This window comes from Haliotis cracherodii, unplaced genomic scaffold, assembly GCF_022045235.1.
Source record: "Haliotis cracherodii isolate W230 unplaced genomic scaffold, xgHalCrac1.p SCAF_6, whole genome shotgun sequence".
Lineage (NCBI taxonomy): Eukaryota > Metazoa > Mollusca > Gastropoda > Lepetellida > Haliotidae > Haliotis > Haliotis cracherodii.
The window spans coordinates 63,782,565-63,803,180 of NW_027266319.1; the positions used below are offsets into that span (position 1 = coordinate 63,782,565).

At 39.7% G+C, this 20,616-nt stretch overlaps 1 protein-coding gene across 1 annotated transcript; it reads left to right on the top strand.

Annotated features, from left to right (window-relative positions):
* The first annotated feature begins 664 nt into the window (after positions 1-664).
* On the top strand, positions 665-18,735 carry LOC139444689 (protein jagged-1-like). The gene is made up of 11 exons (XM_071225621.1): positions 665-745; positions 8,274-8,419; positions 10,016-10,151; positions 10,432-10,583; positions 11,368-11,501; positions 11,782-11,910; positions 15,058-15,315; positions 16,178-16,325; positions 16,720-16,887; positions 17,655-17,750; positions 18,191-18,735. The coding sequence occupies exons 1-11, from the start codon at positions 665-667 to the stop codon at positions 18,699-18,701; spliced, it is 1,959 nt and encodes a 652-aa protein (XP_071081722.1). The 3' UTR covers positions 18,702-18,735.
* Positions 18,736-20,616: the final 1,881 nt, after the last annotated feature.

The following is a 20,616-nucleotide window of genomic DNA, read 5'->3' on the forward strand; positions in this document are numbered from 1 at the left end:
ATTATGTCAAGGTTTGGCCACGTTAAAGAGTAAACACTCTTAAATACTCTCTTAAGTATTATGTTACAATTTTACTTTCACAACTGTATTGTCCACATACAATTCAGTTAAATGTAATAAAATTATCACTCCCACCCTCGGGCGTCATGAATTTAATAACACCTCGCAGTGAGGACACAGTCATTGTTTAGTGACTGCAGTAAACAGCAAAACGCTACCAGAACATATAATGTAATGTTCCCAGGGATCGGTATTAATCGGTATTATTGCTATGCAAGGTATTACTGCACGTGCCAAAATAGACTTAACATGAATTTGAAAGAGCTGGAAAAGTAGCATGGACTAGCAGAGGGTGTTAGGTTCTTCCGAGACTGATGAGGTAGTCGAGACTGGTGTGAATAATGAAACTGTATATTTACCACAAATATTTCCGCAAGTTCGATGACACAGATCACCGAGGAAATATTAAACACAGACTCGCAATCACCCTCGCGCAATTTAAGTAATGATTTAGTCACGTGTAATATACGTCACAACAGATATGCGCCTGAACGTCTGTAGTCTCCGGTAATCTCTTGGGGTGAAGATATAAATATCAGTGGACTGAACAGTGAACGGTACATGTGAGACAACCCTCCATCAAGAACAGCTCTGATGAAGACTTATGGATATGATGTCTACTTGTAGATGTATGCCGACACACTGTTTGGGTGTGTTTTTTGCGCTCTGGATGCTGCTGATAATGGTAAGTGCTTAAGTCATACCTGGACACACAAATTATAACTCGTTTGCAATGTATATAATTCACCTATATGTAGTTTGAAAAACAAACAAGAAAGCTACAATATTCACCAAATGATGTAATTCTAAGATATTTAATTAAGTCGTCAAAGCAGCGAACCGCTTTAGCTCGAAGTTGGATGTCGATTTATTCGTTTTTCGAGACAAGCCGAATACTGATACGGTGACCAGAAGTAACACCGTCTTAAACGGGATAATGGTTTAACCCAGCATGCTGAAACCTTTGTCATGCCCAGTTCATTCCTCAGAATGTTCTCAACTCATGACAGATGCCTGGCGTATGGGCCATGTGACGTGTGGTGAGTTTTTGATCATACTTCATCACATCATGTATTTTATCAGACAACCCAGTTATTGACATCATGGGTATCGATCTCTGCAATTGGGATACGATGACATGCATCAACCAAGTCAGTGAGTCTTACCACAGGTTCCGTTAGTCGACTCTTACGACAAGCATGGGTTGCTGAAGACCTATTCTACCCCGGATCTTCACGGACGAATGTGCACTAGAATACGCCGACCATTTCGCCTTCCCTGATAAGATCACAACGGTCGTTTGCAAATTGTTGATAGAAGTTTGTCCAGCAATGCTTGTACAATAGTCACATCAGTTTATTAATAAGGTTATAATATGGTAAAGAAAATGAAACTGTCTAATTATAAAAACACCAGTAATGCTATCGTGATGTCAATTTGTTAAAAAATATAGCTGATATCAGAAGGAAATATTGATCCTTACGGAAATAGTTCGTACTGCAATATTGAATAACATATGAGATTTGTTTGTAATAATGACAGATTGTGTTTTATCATATATGTTAACTTAAAACTATTGCATATTTACTTCACATGATATACTTGCAATTGTTGTCTCTATTCAACTCAACTAAGTTCTCGAAAGAATTGCACAGCTTTGCTTGTGTTTTGCAGTCGTGCCTATGTGCTCGACCACGGTATCCCATAATTATAGGCATGGGGCAGCACTTACACCATGTACACATGATCATCAGGTAATTAAAAAAAATCCCGAAATTGATGAAAATTGTGAAAAATAACTGTTAAAATCTCTGAAATCTTCAGATCACTCCCTGTAAAAGAGTAAAGGACGTGATTTTCCAACATCTAAATTCTCCAACACAACAGTTACTAAATGTTCATTTAGAACTCCACATAACAACTGAAAGGTATATATTCTCATAAATGTCACTGTCCATCAGTTACATCACATCCATCCACCCAGACGCACTGATGACTCGAACAGAACTTTTTTGTTGTCTCAGTACACCTGATATCAGTGGCCATGGGGTTAAGCCCTGAAGTAACCACTGGATTTTGAGAGTCGGTTTTGACTTGCGTAGTAGGGATTGTTGGGATAGGCAACTTGTCTACGCCTGCTCTGTTGAGTGACTGATCTGGGAGAATTTGACAAAGATTTCTCTCGTAGATTCCCTGGGGAGAAAGAACAATATACGTTTTTCTCAGTGGATCACCCGACTACACAACACATTGAGTTGACTACTGTTTCTCATCGTCCAACTTTAGACGCACTGGCATTCCTTGTTCTAATACTGTTAAGGCATCCTGGTAAGACTTGATCATGGCATCCTGAGCATTGACGTTCTCCGGGTTTGGCCATCGATATTTTCTCTTAACACAGGAACATTTGTTCGGACTTGTCCTCCATGATCATCTGTGAGGGACTCGCACCTGCACCACTAATCAGCGTAGACCTGTAACTTAAAAGAGCCAAGTATGGGCAGTTTTGTTGTTGTGAATGAGTGAGTTGGGTTTAACGCCACTTTTAACATTAGTCCAGTTATATCACGGCGTGTCAGCTTAATGTGGGAGGAAAGCCCCAAGTGATGCAGGTCTCAGATATTTACCACGATGAAACCCACGAGCACGGCTATGGTGCTGACAAACCTAGAAACATAATCGGGGCAAACTGGGATTCGAAACCACAATCAAAGGTTTCTGGCAAGGGATGCAACTCTGCAAAGCCAAAGGTGGCGCCTTAGACTACTGGGCCACCCGTGCCCCTCGTTTTGTTGTAGGATCGGTTTAGCGATTTTCACCGCACTCTCAGTAGCGCCGTTGCCCTGAGACGATACGAATTGTGTGCCATTGTCGGACATAAGCTTCTCTGGCGCTTCCCATCGTGCGAACATTTCTTTCGTCTTTCCGATGACTTGTTGGCTTGATTTCTTGCGTAAGCGAGCAGTCTCAATGTATCTTGAAATATAGTCAGGTACTTAAAAATTTCTGACCTTGGCACAGATCTGCTGCAATTCTCTGCCAGGGAAGATCGGAAAACTGAGTTGTAATGAGAGGTTCCCTGCGTTGTGTTGGTTTGTTAGTGAGACAGAACTCATACTGTCTGACTTCATCTCCAATGTCTATTGACATACTTGGCCACAAGACACTTGTTCGGGCTCTCTCCGGACACTATGTCATACCCTGGTGACCTGCAAGAAAAATTTCGAAAAATCATTAGGTCGCTCCCTAGACGACTAAGCTTTGATGTTGGATTTAGAATGCCTATAATAACATGTACCAGATATACTACTGATAGAACTACACCATGATTGTTGAAGGTTATCAGATTTATTTTGAAGGTGATGTGAGGTGAAATGGGGTTTAACGTCGCGTCCAAGATTATTGCACTGATATAGCGACGTGCATGTACGTGTGTGTGTTTGTGTGGCTGCTTGTACTAGTCCGGACTGATGCCGATTAATAGTGTTAGCTCACTGAGATGCCATGCCGGAGTTTAACATGAATACCCCACTCAGACACAGTATACTGACTCCGAGCCGATCAGTCCTTGTTTTAGCCCCTTAATGCCGAGCGCCGGACAGGGTAACAACAAGTACCATCTTTTAATGTCTTTTGGTATAACGCGACGGGGATAGAACCCCGGGCCTTCCGCTCTCCGGGCCAGAAGACCATGGAGGCGGTCCGATATTCTTTGAAAACATACATTGCCAACGTCTTGAGTTGACCATACATATCCAGGTCCTAATTTAAACAAAATATTTTTAACATGAGTAGCCCATAGGGTGCGACCAGAATCATGCAGTGATTTGAGCATTAAATAGCAGTCTGTGATCATCCAAGTGCAGTAACCTGCACCAATACCTTTTTGGCCCTTGTGGTAGATACAAGTTTTAGAGGGGCTTTACCATATACTCTCCAAAGCACAGCATTGTTTCTTGTTTTACCCTTTTTAAGAAACCATTTGCACATTTTGTTTTGTAATCAAATCCAGGACTGTCGTGGAAACCAGAATTATTCCTTCCACCATGTGAACCTTGTGAATGATTGGCTCAGTTCTCAGCTCCTCAAAGTCTTTTCCACTGGTGTCTTAATCTGTGACTTGATATATTCAAACTGTCGTGACATTTGATTCTCATTTTCAAGCGTTGAAGCTGCATTTTCTCTGACACTTCCTTATCGAGAATGACGACAACTATTCTGTTCCCGACTGCCTCTTCTTTCTTGTCACCGACATCACACTGTTCAGGTAGTTCATATAAGTGTCATATAAGCGTTGATAGAATTTGGCATTGTGGTGAATGATATTCCGTTTTGTCATCAGCTCACCTTGTAAAATGTTATGTTCTGCTTCCTTACCCATGGCTAATGACGAGGTTTGTACATCCTCCGACTCCTTGTTGAGTTTCGTGGCGACCATTACGCCAGCTTCATGAACTAAACATTCTCTGGTAGTGAAGTTTGCCATACATACCGTTGGCAGTACACCTCTGACACCATGTGGTATTAGGAGGCAGTCTCCATTCAACTCAACTTCAGGTCCTCCTATCTATTTGATTGAAAAGAAGCATTATCAGAATTAATAGTTTCAGAATTAATGGTTTCAAATGTGATACAAATGCAGTAACTATCGTTGTATGAGCGGATCTCATTGGAATATCCACACAGCTATTGGAACCGACAACATCGGCAACCGAACACATTCGGTCTTATCCGTTAAATTCCGCATTTCGCCGAACTATAACATTTACTGTCGACAACGGGCGCGAATCATGGCTGGCGATAGCGGAGAAAAGAAACGGGGAAGTGTTCTAATCAACTTAAAAGTTCAAAATGTGTCACCGTTTTCCATGAAGCAATAGCTTTATATCGGCCTAGCAAAATTTACTAGGCACTTCGGGACAGGTGTGTGAATAATAAAAATAATATCTTTTTATATATAAATACAAACATATTTCAGAAATATATTCTTAGTTTTCCCGAAACGGATCCGCAGTAATTGCTGTGTATATTGATTTTTATAATTGTGTCACGGGTAAAATGCATCTGAAATTTCTCGTACGGTTATGCGTGTACAGTACATGAGAGACAACGTTCCATCCAGTAAAGCTGTGATGCCGACATATCCTGGGTTAGGTTTTATCGCTCAGATTGCTTTTGATTTGGGTAAACACTTGCCCTTTAAGGTCAATACATACACTATTCTACCTCTTAATCACGTGACAGAGTGTATATATTTCAAATTCGTTCAAAAACGCACCCAAGGAAGTCATGATTCAAGATTCATGAATGTTGTATGACTTATTATTTACAAATTAAAATATCAAATGCAGCAAAAAGTGTTTGGGTGATCCTGGCACAGGCTGGTTAAGCTCAGGGCCCTTGCCCCCTCTACACGCAGCCCAGACAGCGAATGGGACTTCTCCCAGGAAGCAATGCCTAGTAATACCCACACAGAACGTTTCGGAGAATGTGAAGACCTCAACACTGCAGCCTTCTGCATTACCCAGATTGTCAGAAGGGCTGTATTCCTGGTAGCAAACCCGGGTACTCGCCCAGTGTCACTCAAAAGATTGGGAGGCACCGAGAACAATGGGGAATCGGCCAACTTGATTGGATACTTTTGTATATGATAGATATTAACTACGTGTAAACATATTCCACATATTTAACCGCGATTGCTTTTTCATTCATTCATTCATTCATTCATTCATTCATTCATTCATCCATTCATCCATTCATTCATTCATTCATTCATTCATTCATAAGTTGTTATAGGATAGTAGGTTGTACAAGCTAACCTATTCTGAGGAGGCATGGTTGCAGTCGTTCTTTCTTACAAAATTGGGAAACGTGTGCATGTAATATATTCTATGATGATATGCTTTGACATATATTGTGTTAACGGCCAGGAAGTGAAAACTCAATCTTGATGAACAAAGGAACAGCCTAAATACGTGATCAATAATTAGCCTAGTAATTAATCAGGTAAATCAAAAGCAGGACCTTTGTATGTAACTATCATAAACTTTTCTCCTACAGGATTCGTGTATGTTTGTATTTATAATAAAATAAACCGAAAAAATCCTTTCCATATCCAACAGAAATCTCTGCATAAAGCAAGTCGATTGTACGATTCCGGCTATATCATGAGAATGTGTTTAATGAATCACTATCAAATAGTAATGATACCAGGTTTTTGAGAAAAGGTGAGCGTATCCTGCCCCACCGGTGGCACCCGTCACAAACACATGCAAAGGCAAGTCAATTGTTCACCTGAAAAGAAAACACGGGAACATAATTAATTCAAGGAAATATGTCAAGGATGATATTTGAAAAAGTTGCAAGAGAAACAAATATTCCACTGTTTTATATTAAATAAATTCAAGTCAAACATAATACAAGGCTATTAGGTACATGCCATATTACTACTTGTATGTATGAATCCTTTATTTCCCCTTGTTATTCTTGTCATGTATTAGTCACGAATACTATTAAGATTTTCCTGTTTGAAACTAGATTATAGATTATAACACATTCAAAATATCTTCATGATTTTGTATGCAGCTTTTCTAAAGGGAAATTGATGTAATACTTCATGAATAAAGCCATCACTAAGTTTATATTTATACAAATTATTCCAAACAAATACTCTCCTACTTTTAAAAACAGTTTATCGTCACTTCCAGGATCGCCATTACCATGTTAACCACATCCTTGATCAAAGTAATTATCATAGCCCCGAGGAGAAATAGGCCTAGGGTTCAAATGTGCCCTAAGCAGCCAATGTTTGTCGTAGAGGCGACTAAATGGATCGCATACGTGATTAGACTCGATTTGTGGGTACCCCGACGAAAAAACTCTCATTGTATCAATCACTGGTTTGTCCGAGTAAAACTCGATTTTGTACTAAATTACTAAATAGATTATGTACACATATTACTTACAAATCGCAGCGACATAGCTGAGATTCAAATGCTGACATCTGAAACAAATAAATTATTCACATGTCCTCGTGATATAGCCTATATGTAAAACAGCATTGCATCACTTCACTGTGTTTCCGCAATAAGAAATGACTCGTAACCTGACAACATATGAAACAAATGAAACTCGAATACAAACGAGTCACTGCAGCTAACAGGAAGTCAGTGGTGAAAGCACATTAGATTTTAAATAATTCACTCGTCTCTATAGTGTGTTCGCTACCGATCTAGGCCGATACCTGTGGCAAACCTTATGTCATACCAACTGGAAATTGATGAGATGTTGATGTATGAGTTTACTTCTCTGGCTGTTGATTATCAGGGTAGGCATTCAATTTATCATCCAAAACTGGCTCCCACAGGAGATATCGCTTTGATGAGATCAAGCGATATCTACACTATAGATATCGCTTCAATTAAATTACATCACAATGCTTTGCAGACCATTGTGACGTCACTGGTTACCATGACGTCACAATCAAATGACATCACTAATGGCTCTGCTACTGAAGCTGTTAGCAGTACTTTTTTACACTGAAAACACTGCTAATTACTGTCAACAAATTGAAAAAGCTGGGAATTTTGATTGTCAGCTTGTCTTACGTTGAGCTTATTGGCCAAATTGCTGTTTTGATTTTGCCAAACTGAGCAGAAAAACAGATTCATTTCCATAAAGAGACAGATTGGCAAGAAGAGGGGCACACTTGGTGCCAATGGGGGTGCCTGACATTATCCCCAAATTTCAATGAATGTGTTCAGTAAAAAAGTTCAACATTTTACATATAATTTTATTAGTAAACTCTACATATTATTTATTAGAATACTTCAAATAAAATCTAAAGTAATCAATACTACATATGTCTTTGTTAGTAAACTTCACATGGACCTACAGTAATAGATTCTACATATTATTTTATTAGTAAGATTCACATAGATCTGAAGTAATGAATTTTACGGCACAAATTCAAGGATAATAGTGTACGGATAGATATTGTTCTTATATAATCATATTAATTTTATTATAAAAATAATTTTCCATCAGTAAGTATCGTCTTGCATTGACCCATTATTCCCGAAATAGATTGAACACAATCATTTTGAATTGTCAAATGTTTCACAGAACTGGTTTGAACTGGAATTTAAGGTGTGATTATAAACGTTTTTAAAAGATTTCTCATATGTTCGATTCGTATCTTCTTGCCTCAACAGCATGTGCAGACTGCCGGCAAACTGGACATTCGGTTCATCAGTTACTGGTCAGATGGGAAAGAAATCAGCGGGCATTGTTGTGACAATGGGCTCCGCTTTTGGTGCAATAATAAATGTGATCCAAAGTTTACCCTATGCATTGGTGGGTAAGTACCGTTTTTTTTTTACTGACAACCTATACTTGCAACACATTTTAAGTTTGGGACAGTATTCTACTTGTAAAAAGATTACTCGTTGCCTTGTTGCATAACCTTATCAGAATGTTAATGTACAATATATTCATCAGAACGTTCACCTTATCTTAAGTGTGAATATCGTTCATTGTTCAAATTAAATATTTGAAGAAACAAAATATGGTAAAAAAAAAGCATGAAATACTCATATCCCTCGCATGTCTGGTTGTGTGCAATGCATTAGCTCCTGTGAACTATGTTCACTGGACCTTTTTGTAAATGGCCTAATTGCAGCACTAAAAATTTTTTTATTCCTCGTGTTGTTTTGCCATCCGCATTTGTAATGAGTAAGGATGAGACATATGGACGAACAACTTTTTTATTACAATTAGGAGCGACGTTTCGGTGTAGGTTCTAACATCGTGATCAAGCACGTGGTTGACAAGAATATATACAGGATAGGAGGCAGTGTTTATACAGTTGAGTAGGCTTAAGATCAGTTACACTGTTGTATTTGTGATGAGTTGTGTTATTACTTAAACAATAATCAGAGAAGTAAGGGAGTTCTTACTTTACTTAGAGATCAATGAGAGCAGGGATCACCATGGGGTGTACTGAGAAGTACAGCACCAATCATCTGATGATCTGAGTAGTAGACTGGAGTCTGAAATGCTACAGAACTTGCAGGATCAGTAAACAACAAGTCTCGTGTAGCTCTAAGATAGTGAGTTGGAGAGTGAATGAGTTGAGTCATTTTCCGCACATGAAGGAAATCTTCAAGTTTCAGTTTTTCACTCAGATCACAGTTGAAATCCCCAGTAACTAGGACATGTTCACATTCATTCAAGTTTCTGCATGAAGTTAGTCAGTGAATGCAACAACTGTGTCCATGACACTTTTGGAGGAACACACACACAAGCAATGCAGAGCTTGCCAACAAGAAAGGAAATTCATTTAAAACTGCGAGATGACATTATGTGCCAAGTTTAGTGAAGAAATATGGTACGGTTTTCAAGATCTGCTCCAGAAACGAGGACTACAGCCATTTTCAGTCTAAATCAAAGTCGTTGGGAACTCGAAAATATATTCTGTTTTAAATCCCAAACTATCAAAAGGCACCAGTGCACCACTAGATCTATCTGTGTGGCACGTTTGGTTAAGATATCTCTCATGGTTTTTGTGTTCTGCTCCGGAAACGAAATGTGACGGGCGGACAGACGGACGGAAGGACGGGTGGACGGAAGGACGGAAAGACGGACCCATTCCTATATCCCCCTTCCACTTCGTGATGGTTGGATAATAAGATTTCTGATTTCAAATCTGTCATTACGATATCAGGATAAGTATATAAATAGAGGGACAACAATTCTGTAATCATAAGAAATGTCTACCAATAACAGAGGCCAGTGTACGTGTTCGTGCCTTTACTGTGCCAATTTTACCTTGTATTTGACTTGTGATATTTATAGAAAGAACGAATTCATGCCTTTAACGACACCTCTGTCTGCCATTGGGTCTATGTTGCCTATAGATTTGACGGGGTTAAACAACAATCGTATTTTATTCCAGTCCTGACGGAAGAAACCTGTGCTCTCTTTATAAGTGGACCACAAAAAGCATAAAAAGCCATAACATAATCCGCTTTGGAAGCAGCATTCAAGGAACAGCAAATCCTTTCATCATACAAGTGCCAAAAGCAGTGCCGGTACGATTATTATATAAATTTATAATTCACTCAGGGTGTATCTTATGTGACTTACAGCACACCCACTTGTGTGTCTCACCCAGAAGCGATTATTTACAAGGTGTTGTGAAATAACAGGAATATTGCAGATTTTTGTGTTAATCAACAAATAAATTCAAAGTAACACGAAAGATATATCTTGGGAATGATTAAATAACTTAACATGTAATTGTTATTTTGGTGTCTGTGTGGCATTAAACACCAAAATAAACCTAGAATATGCCTTGTTTTTTTTCTTCAGTCCTCAATAGAAGTAACGGTGCTGGTGTATGACCATGATGACACCTCCAGTGACGACCACATGGACACACTCTCCAAGCTGATCAACACCCAGGCCGCTGCTACAGAACAGACAGCCGTGTACACCCCATACACAGTGTGGGGAAGGACAAAGTGAGTCAGACTAAGACATTACAGTGATGATACAGATAAGACTGCATGGGCAGTGTGAATAACCTTCCATGCTGTTTATTAACATATACTTTATAATGGCAAGATTGTCACAGGAATATCAAATTATTGGGTTTTGAATAATGGTCGATCTGGCACCAGAATAATGTTAATGTGACTGATGAGTCTAAACTTCAGTGCCATTGGAACAGTCACACGATTTACATATAATAATATTTTGTTCATGGTGCGACATAGAAAGGCTAGGTATTGGCTCTGGAACAGGAGTGTTTAAAATTATATATGAACAGTTTTGTGACGAAGAGCCCTTGAAGTTCAATCGAGTTGCTGGTACAATACACATTGAAATACTGGATGACCTGAGGAATTTTGATAGAATTCTCGAGTTGTTTCTGCCCTGCCTGTTTCTGTATTCCCCCAACTTCCGTATCTGCATCAAGTGAAGCCAAATGAAGCCCTAAGGCCCAGTTGCACACCACGATATCTCTAGTGACGACATAGTTCCGACCAACCAAGCCCTCCTCCGAGTTGCCGTCATTAATTTGTAACTATTTATTTAAAGTGACGTCTTTCCATATAATTCAGCTGACCAGCCAGTGGAACAACACAGTTTCATATTCAATTTGCTGCCTGCTTTATTTATAAAAAAATGACTGTGGTCAAATTGGAATGAAGGACCTTAATCTAATATGAAACATTGTAAACTGTGAAGTGGTTTCAAATAATAATGACAAACTGAAATGTTTGGTGTGAATTATAATTTCAGGTTACAGATCCAGGTCCGTGCCTACTGCGACCCGGACTGGTACGGGTCAGTGTGTGAGACATATTGCAAGGCCCCTAATGACCAGAGTCACTATACGTGCAACAAACACACAGGAGCAAAAGTGTGCTTTGAAGGTATGTTCAGAAAGTTGATGTCAACGTCATTTTTGTTACCTCGCTGTACACTAAATTTCAGCACTTTCAATTTCACTTTCGAGGTTTAATGTAAAAGGAATCATGTATTCTTCTTATTGTATGTTTTTTGCCCTGTTTTGAAAATAGTCACTCTGTCGCGTGCTTCTATATCATTACTCTGAAACAACGTTCCAGTTCAAAGTGAAATAGACTGGATTAATAAATTTCATTTCAATTTTTTGGTATATACATTCAATTCATTTCAATTTTACAATTTCAGGTTGGAAGGGAGATAGTTGCAATGAGGACATCGATGAATGCGCAGAGATTAACAATCTGTGTCCACATGGGGGCAGTTGTACGAATACACACGGAAGTTTTGAGTGTTTTTGTGTGGAGGGGATCACAGGTGGGTAGACGATATCTGCTATTAATCTACATTTGGATTACCAAAAGGAACAAATAACACAGGAGATCATTTTTCCGATTGTATGGCTACAATTTGTGCCCTCCCTGGTATGGCTGTAACACATTGTTTCTACAATGGTCTGGACTCGCTATATGCGGATCAGACAGGGAGAGGGACGTAGGGGTGCAGGGGACGGGGACAATTAGACAGACTCTAACACACAGACACACACATAGAGCCACACAGATACACACACTCACACACACACATACAGAAGGACACACTCACGCACACAGACAGAAACAGACACACACAGAGGGACCCCCACACACACACACTCACAAACATAGACACACACACTCACAAACACACACACACACACACACACACACACGTAGACACAACATACAAATACTACATACAAATGGAAAAACACAAACATACGAAACAAATACATAAGGAGAGACACATACGCACATACATTCACACCATTCACATACACACACAGAGACAAACATACACTCACAGAGAGACACACGCAGATAGACGAACACACCTTCAGAAAAAACATACAACTGTACAAACAGACACAGACACTACTACTCACGCACATAGACACATACACAAAGACACACAAAGACAGACAAAGACAGACAGACAAACACACAGAGACATATACGCGCAAACACCCGGACAGACAGACACACACATAAACACACAGGCAGATACACACTGACACTATCAATCAGATATACACATTCATGCACACATACACACAGAGAAAGACACGTACATTCACACAAAAACAAAACATAGACATACATACATTCAGACACAGAGATACAAACATACAACACACTCACACAGTATCCCAGACACAGACAGACACACAAATATGCAGGAACAAAGACACACATAGACACACACTCACATACACACATCCTGACTCACAGGCCGACACAAACCGACACAAACCCTAACGCGCACACATAGACATACAGTCACACATTGGTATTTTCACATCCAGACATACAGACTAACACACACAGAGCGACAAACACACACACACACACACACACACACACACAATATATATATGCTTGCCGTTGAAGGCGACTATGTAACATTTCATGATGACTCAGTTGAACATGTCTTTGGGAACAGCTTCATGACGTACAGCAGCTGTACAAATTTGCAATAATTTCCTATGCAGGATTAAAGATTCTACTTGCGAGAAGGTATGATGGACTTACCCTTGTTGGAAGATTGTTCCCGTGGGAAGAGTCACTTTTGTGCACAAGTGTTTACTCAAAACCATGCAGTTGTTGGTTAGCCATGGAGGCATTCAAGTATTTCACTGGACATTAATATTTAATAATTTCATACTTTACACTGATTCTTTCATGCTGATTGGCTGAAGGGGTAGTCACGTGATCTGATATTTGGGGTTCACACACTTGTGAACGGACAAAAAAGTTCACACGATGTGAACAATTTTTTGTGAAATTGATCTTGTTAACTTTTGCCGGAGCTACTTTCCGGTGTTTCCCCGTATTCTCGATCGGTGTTTACGATCAACTCGTTTTTCTATTTTCTGCATTTATCAGCAATATAATTAATTTAGTATTTTTGCCTGGTCTTGTAACATTTCATGTGACTTATAAATAAAGCTTACGTTCTGGTGATTGATGACGTCTAGCTGCTGCATGAAACAAAATGGATTGTCCTTGCGGTGATTTGGATATGGAATGGCTATCTTTCAATACCAATAACGCAAGTGAAGAAAAATAATTCTGTAAAAGTACTGAGGTGAACGAAATTGATTTATTGAGCGATACTGACTTTGATGCCTTGTTTTCGGAAATGACAGGAATCTAGCACCAATGAAAATAATGTCGTACCCTGCTCAGATATGGCCGCTGACAGTGCAAACGCGACTGCTCCTGTTCAATCCCAAACCTAAACCCGATTTACTATCGTATCGGAAAAATAATCTAAGATTTTGAGAAACCATAAAACATAAAAAGGTAACGAAAGAAACTTAAATTAAAAAACAACAACCCAAGACTTCCCTACCTAACCCTATTTTATCGATCGGTTATCGGAGACGAGAAAATATCCGTAGACGGAATTAGAAATCTACTATTCCGGTTTCTGAGTTGGCCGACCTTCTCCGTGCATTCTAGGCCGAGAAGCGGCGGCACATGAGGATTGACGGGGCACAGTAACGAAGCTGGCATCAGGTCATACAGTAGGTCCATCTCAGGTGACAAGAAACACCAGCTAAGCCATGTAGTACAGCACATGCGACAAATCCCAAACTCCAAACATAACACACCCTGACGCTGAAAACACGCAAGTTTCAGAGCACTCGGTTCAATCCCCACCAGTCCATTCCGCATCGTCCGAATGGGTTTACGCTTATCCAAACACATGCAACACAATCATAAATCGGTGAAATTCCAAATTTGCTAGTGTCATGAGAGGGTTCACGCGTCGGGGTGTTATCCGTAACTGTTCCATAAACGTCATTTTCAGCAGTAATTTTTAAGTATAAATTTTATCCTCATGCTCCCGTTTGACTCGAAATGCACCTCTTTACAAACCTATGTGACGTCATATATAAATCCGCGCGTGAAGGTTGACCTCGCCTCGGTGCATCGAGGTCATGTTTATATTTTTGTTCAACTTCCTGTAACCTATTTTTAAGATTTCATTCATCCCAAATATTGTTTGTAAATTTGTTCAGAGAATGAAATTATGTTGACATACTTCTAGATTATGTTGTATATATTCAAAGAACTATTTTTTTTTGCGTATCTGAGTATGAGGGGGGAAACGTATGTGACCGAGAGCCGGCAAAAACCGACAAAATAACATTGTTGCAATGTTCTTCGGCGAAGCCAGAGGACTTCAAATTTAAGCAAACATTGTTACGATATTATTCGGCTAGACCAGTAAACTACAAAGTGTGAAATTATTTAGAATTGAGCGTCAGTTTGGATGGGTTCATTGCAGTGTGGACGATTGAAAAGCGATGGTTAAACTGTGTGAACCTCCGAGCTTGCGAAAATGGGCAGTTGTTAGGTCGTGTAAATATCTATTGTATGCTTGTCATTATCCTTATACTTTCTCAACTACTTTCAGGAAGACGATGTGAAAACATCACCAACCAGTGTGCACTGAAGCCATGTCTGAATGGAGGGACATGTGACGGAAACCAAACAGACTTCCACTGCGCATGCTCAGTAGAGTGGACTGGAGAGAATTGCGCAGAGATAGTTAATTTCTGTGACAGCACTCCCTGTAACAGAGGGGACTGTACGCCGGACCTTTTGAGGGCTACTGGGTTCAAGTGTAATTGTGATTTTGCATGGGAGGGGGAAAGATGCAGCCGAAGTGTTGGTAAGTGAAATGTTATGTCACGTCTTCATATGTGTCGGTCATGTGCTCCGTTCTTGAATCAAAGAAACATGCAGAAAAGTTAGTGCTTCCCGTTAGGTATCCCGTCAGCACTGGGTAAGGAGGTTCTCCGTCATCTGGTAATCATATAGGTTCAGCCTGCCTTCCAGAGATTTTGCAAGTATCGAAGCGTTTTGATTAATGTCGTACATCAACAACTGTGAACAAAGGGGTAGACAAGCTCCCCACAGCGGAGCTCCCTACACCGGGAGGACAAGGAGGTTATCACGCGCAGGGACGGAGTTTGACTGTAAACAGCCAAGGGAGGTCACTCTGGCCACTACCAAGGTCAATATTATACGAGCGCCTCGATCACATTGCCTTATATTTTATCCTTGAATAAAGTTATAATATGCAGTGTCACATGACAGAAGCTATAGATGCCGTCAGACAACACTTAGGTTACATGTGTTCGGGAGAAAACACATTGACAGTTTATCCCGCCAGTGTATTAAGTCAGATTTACATTAAGTCGGTTTAGATTGTCTGATATAATAATTGTTGATGAATATCTCCTCAACCCATTAAAATCAAACTAGATATGTTTCCTGTGGGTGATGTCTTCTACCCAAACTAAAATGGAATAGGGGGATATCATGGCGATTGGTGACGCTATTTTTGCTAAACATTTTACCTTTTGTTTCTTTAAAATGTTTGAATTAATTATATAATAATAACGTTTCACACATTTCAATTAACAAATTGGCTTATGACTTCCTTTTCAATAATTATTAACAGGCTTCTGGTTGTCAAGTTGCAATTAAGTTTAAACATATTCTTAAAACCTCATGTTCTTTGTTTTCAGACATTATAAACATCACGCTCCTGGGTGAGACTGATCATACAAACAAAGGTGACCTGACTGATGGCTTGAACCGACTCATCACCGAACTTGGGGAAATTCCAGGAAAAGTGGAGGTCAAGATTACAACAAACAAACATACAGAAAGGAAGTGAGTGACAAACAGTGAGTGAGTGAGTTGGGTTTTTGGTCCGTTTTGAACAGTATTCCAGTTATATCGCGGTGTGTCAGCCTTATGTGAGAGGAAACGCCTAAGTGGTGCAGGTCTTAGATGTTTACCGCTTTGGTAAAACCCACGAGTACGGGTATGGTGCAAACAAACCTAGAAACATAATCGGGGCGAACTCGGTTTCGAAAGGGACGCAACTCTGCATAGCTAATTGCAATGCCTTAGGCGACTGAGCCACCCGTGATCCCGAATCACAAACAGCATGCTGCGAAACCAGAACACCAAATAACGGCCTGCAATGGCTTTAGTATTTGAGTATCCCGTCCTGCAATGAATTGATGATCTCAACTAAGTTTGTTTTGAACATGAATTTCAGCTATACTACAACGTACGTACAACTCTATTCTGCTGTGGAGAACGACACCTTTCTGGATAGTGCTTCAGTAAATATGATCTTCGAATCCAACAGTGATGACGTTCTCAATGAATATCTGCCTCTTCCGTTGTACCCTCCTCGAGAAGAAGAGCAGTCAACGGTGAAGGAGCCTCAAACGATGCCAACAGAGGTTTTTGTCGATGCCTTGTTAATGTTTATGTAATAACGTGTGCCATATGTGGCTTTTATTCATAATATAGAATGTATTGCCTTTTGTAGGGACGTACCTTTGTTTGCTTGTTGTGCCACACGAAGAAGTATATGAGACCCTTGAAGGTCCGAGGTAGAATGGTCTTCAGCAACCCATGCTTGCCGTAAAAGGTGACTTTGCTTGTCGTAAGAGGCAACTAAGGGTATCGGGTGGTCAGGCTCGCTGACTTGGTTGATGCATGTCATCGATCCCAAATGCGTGGGATATTAATCCCTGGATTGTCTGGTCCAGACTCGATTATTTACAGATCGCTGCCATATAGCTGGAATATTGCTGAGTGCGGCGTTTAACAACAAAACAGCCAACCAACTATATGACTGTGGTCTGAAATTGTCGAGGCTGGACCAAACAATCCAGTGATTTACGACATGGGCATAATCCACACACTTGGGATACAATGACATGCAATCAGTCTAGTCACCGATCCTGAACACCCGATCCAATTAGTTGCCTCTTATGTTCACAAGCATAGGTTGCTGGGATCCTCACGGGTGTATATAGACAGTAACTGATTATGATTGACATATTAAGCTATGACTGATACTGTAACTCAATCTTATTCTCGGTCTCATTATTCTGATTTTATATGCAAGTTTATGTCGTAACACTTTTTTTGATTAGATCAGTTCAGATCACTACAGGTCAATACGTGCGTGTTTCAGAGACCACATGACAATGTGCCGGCCGTTCTACTTCCTTTAGGACTTGTCCTAATGGCTGTACTCCTTCTGGTTACTTTCGGCATCTGGAAAAGAAAATCGTAAGTGGTACATGACATACCAATTGATTAACAGATTGCGTTGTACAAAGAGAGCTGTCAATGACGACAGCCATTCTGATGACCTTTCTAATCAGACCTCTTAATACAATCGAGCTAATCCCTCAAGACATATCATACACTGTCCATTTGAACTAGCACTGTTTTGAAGAAACGAATTTGTTCCAGAAATTACTTGGAAAAATAAAATTTAATCTTAGGTTTTACACACATAAATGATTATCATCTAAAGATGCTAGATGTCCCCAGGAGATTGTTAACTCGGAATCTCCATTCAGAGGAATGTTTTGAAGCACTGACTAAAACAGCATATTTGATATCTAAATGATTTATTACAATGCACTGAGAAGTAATAACATTCGAAAATAATTCTTTTTTATCAAGCATTGAAGTCAACAACTGTCATTTATTCGATTATCAAGGGACAAGTCGCAATGCACAGACGACGACAACGATCAAATCAACTCATTTGAGATGGATGTGCCATGTAGCAGGAACCCAGACACAGCCGGTACCATTACAGGGGATCTTCAGGATGCAAGTGTATCTCCAGATGGTTACACACGTCTCCTCTTCCATGACGTAGATGAAGGGACACTGGACACACACAGTGATGACACATCCAACATCCACCGGGCAACTGGAGATATGACTCTTGACCCGTGGATCCAAGAGGGAGCAAGCGTTTCTCCAGATGACAACGCGCGTCATGATGACGCAGCAACACTCGATAGTATCCACCTTGTTGCATCATATATCCATGAAATTATTGAAGATATGACCCGTGACCCTTGGAGTCTACAGGGTGCAAGCGATATGACCATTGACCCGTGCCATCTACAGGATGAGGAAGAGGACGAGTACACTGTCATCGATGACAATGATGTTGAAAACATCTCACAGGAAGACCCTTATGAAAAGATTCAGTTTTAGTCGTCCCAGATGATGTATTGATCAAGCAGTAAGGTAATGAAGGAAATGAATGTACTCGATACACGACTCTTTGCGTGTGTACCTGGTACAAGAGTTAACAAGAGTTTGATGTCGTTCTGATATAGTATAATATACATATAGGAGATTTACAGAAAACTATAAATATGGGATTAAATAATCTATTGAGCATATTAAAACAAGTGTCTTCCAGGCAATATTTTTTACATTAAACATTAAAACCTATTCGTATTCCGGAAACTATCGAGAGTTAATAAGCACAGTTATCATGTGACGTGACGTCATAGTGGAGAATTGATTTGCAGACGATCACTCTTCCTGGCATCAGGTGACAATGCGGTCTACGAAAACGCTAAATGACCTTACACATATTCGTCCATATCGATATGATATCAATAAAACATAATTCGTGAGACAGTTATTCTTGTGTAAAATATGCAAGATGTAGATTGAAGCTTAGCATTGTCAAAACATTTTTAATTGTGCTGTCTTTATGCTAATCAATTATCATAGGGCTATTTAAGCTAGGTTTTTTTTCATTACAAATGAATGTTGTATTTTCTAGCGGTGGTTGGTTCATTTAATACTGCCGTGTAAACAGTTATAAAAATATGTACTTCACTGGTCAATAGAGGGTGAATAGATGCTGACATTTAGCTTACGACATGCATAGTGACTCTACTCGTCTTGTCAAAAGAACATCCATCCTTTTAACATGGACTGACATATATTAGAGAGAGAAACAAACGAAACATGAAATATATTTATTCAACAACAAATAAATTAACTAAACTGACAATTTCACACTAAAAATGTATGTCACATTATAATTTCTCTAAAAAATGTACACCAAATTCATACTTATCCAACCTAAAACAACCTAAGAATTAAACAGAAAAGGAAAATAATCGTCGGTGGTAGTGGTAGTGGATCCAGACATTGTTTCGTAACTTCGCTTGAAATCGCACCCTTACAATATTTTTGGGTAGCATTATGGTTTCTGGGGTGAACAATTGAGACTCGAAGTGAAAAATTAGATGTTATTCAGGATTCAGGGAAGGAGGGGGTTGGTACCCTTAAAAATGTAGATATGTTCATCCTTGTGGTTTGTAAATAAATATATGGGATCCTTCCCACAAACAGACAAGTACCCCAGATCATGAACTGAATATGTCAATTAATGTACATAAAATTGTGCCAAATATATAACCTTAGTATGTAATCTGATCCATGTGCATGGTCCTATGATATTGTTATACGAGGGTAGTCGGTCATGGATCACATGTGACAAAGAATGCTAAAATTTATTTTCGTAACCAACTTGGTTCACCTTGTATGAATCTCTCTTACAGACAGATGCCTCAAAATGCAAGAATCACAAAACGGCATGTCCAGTCGGTGTCCATGTTCCTTCTCGCTGACATCGCTTTATCTACCCGTGAAGATCCGGGGTAGAATAGGTCTTCAGCAACCCATGCTTGCCGAAAAAGGCGACTGTGCTTATCGTAAGAGGCGTGATCGGGTGGTCAGGCTCGCTGACTTGGTTGATGCATGTCATCGTATCCCAATTGCTTGGATCGATGCTGATGATGTCAATCATTGGCTTGTCTGGTCCAGACTCGATTATTTACAGACAGCCGTCATATAGCTGGAATATTGCTGAGACAGCGTTAAACAACAAACAAACAAAAACAAGCAAAACATCGCTTTATCCAAACTTTCCTCCTCGCCAAATCGCACTTTTCGTTTGGAACTTTCAAGAAATGACACTTACATTTCTTAGACTAATACAATCCTACGCCCACACAATGCGGAAAATCAGGTCATTGTCATGTTGATAAATGCACGGTAAACAAAACAATATTTCGGACGGCTCTCCTCTATGACGTCACAGCTA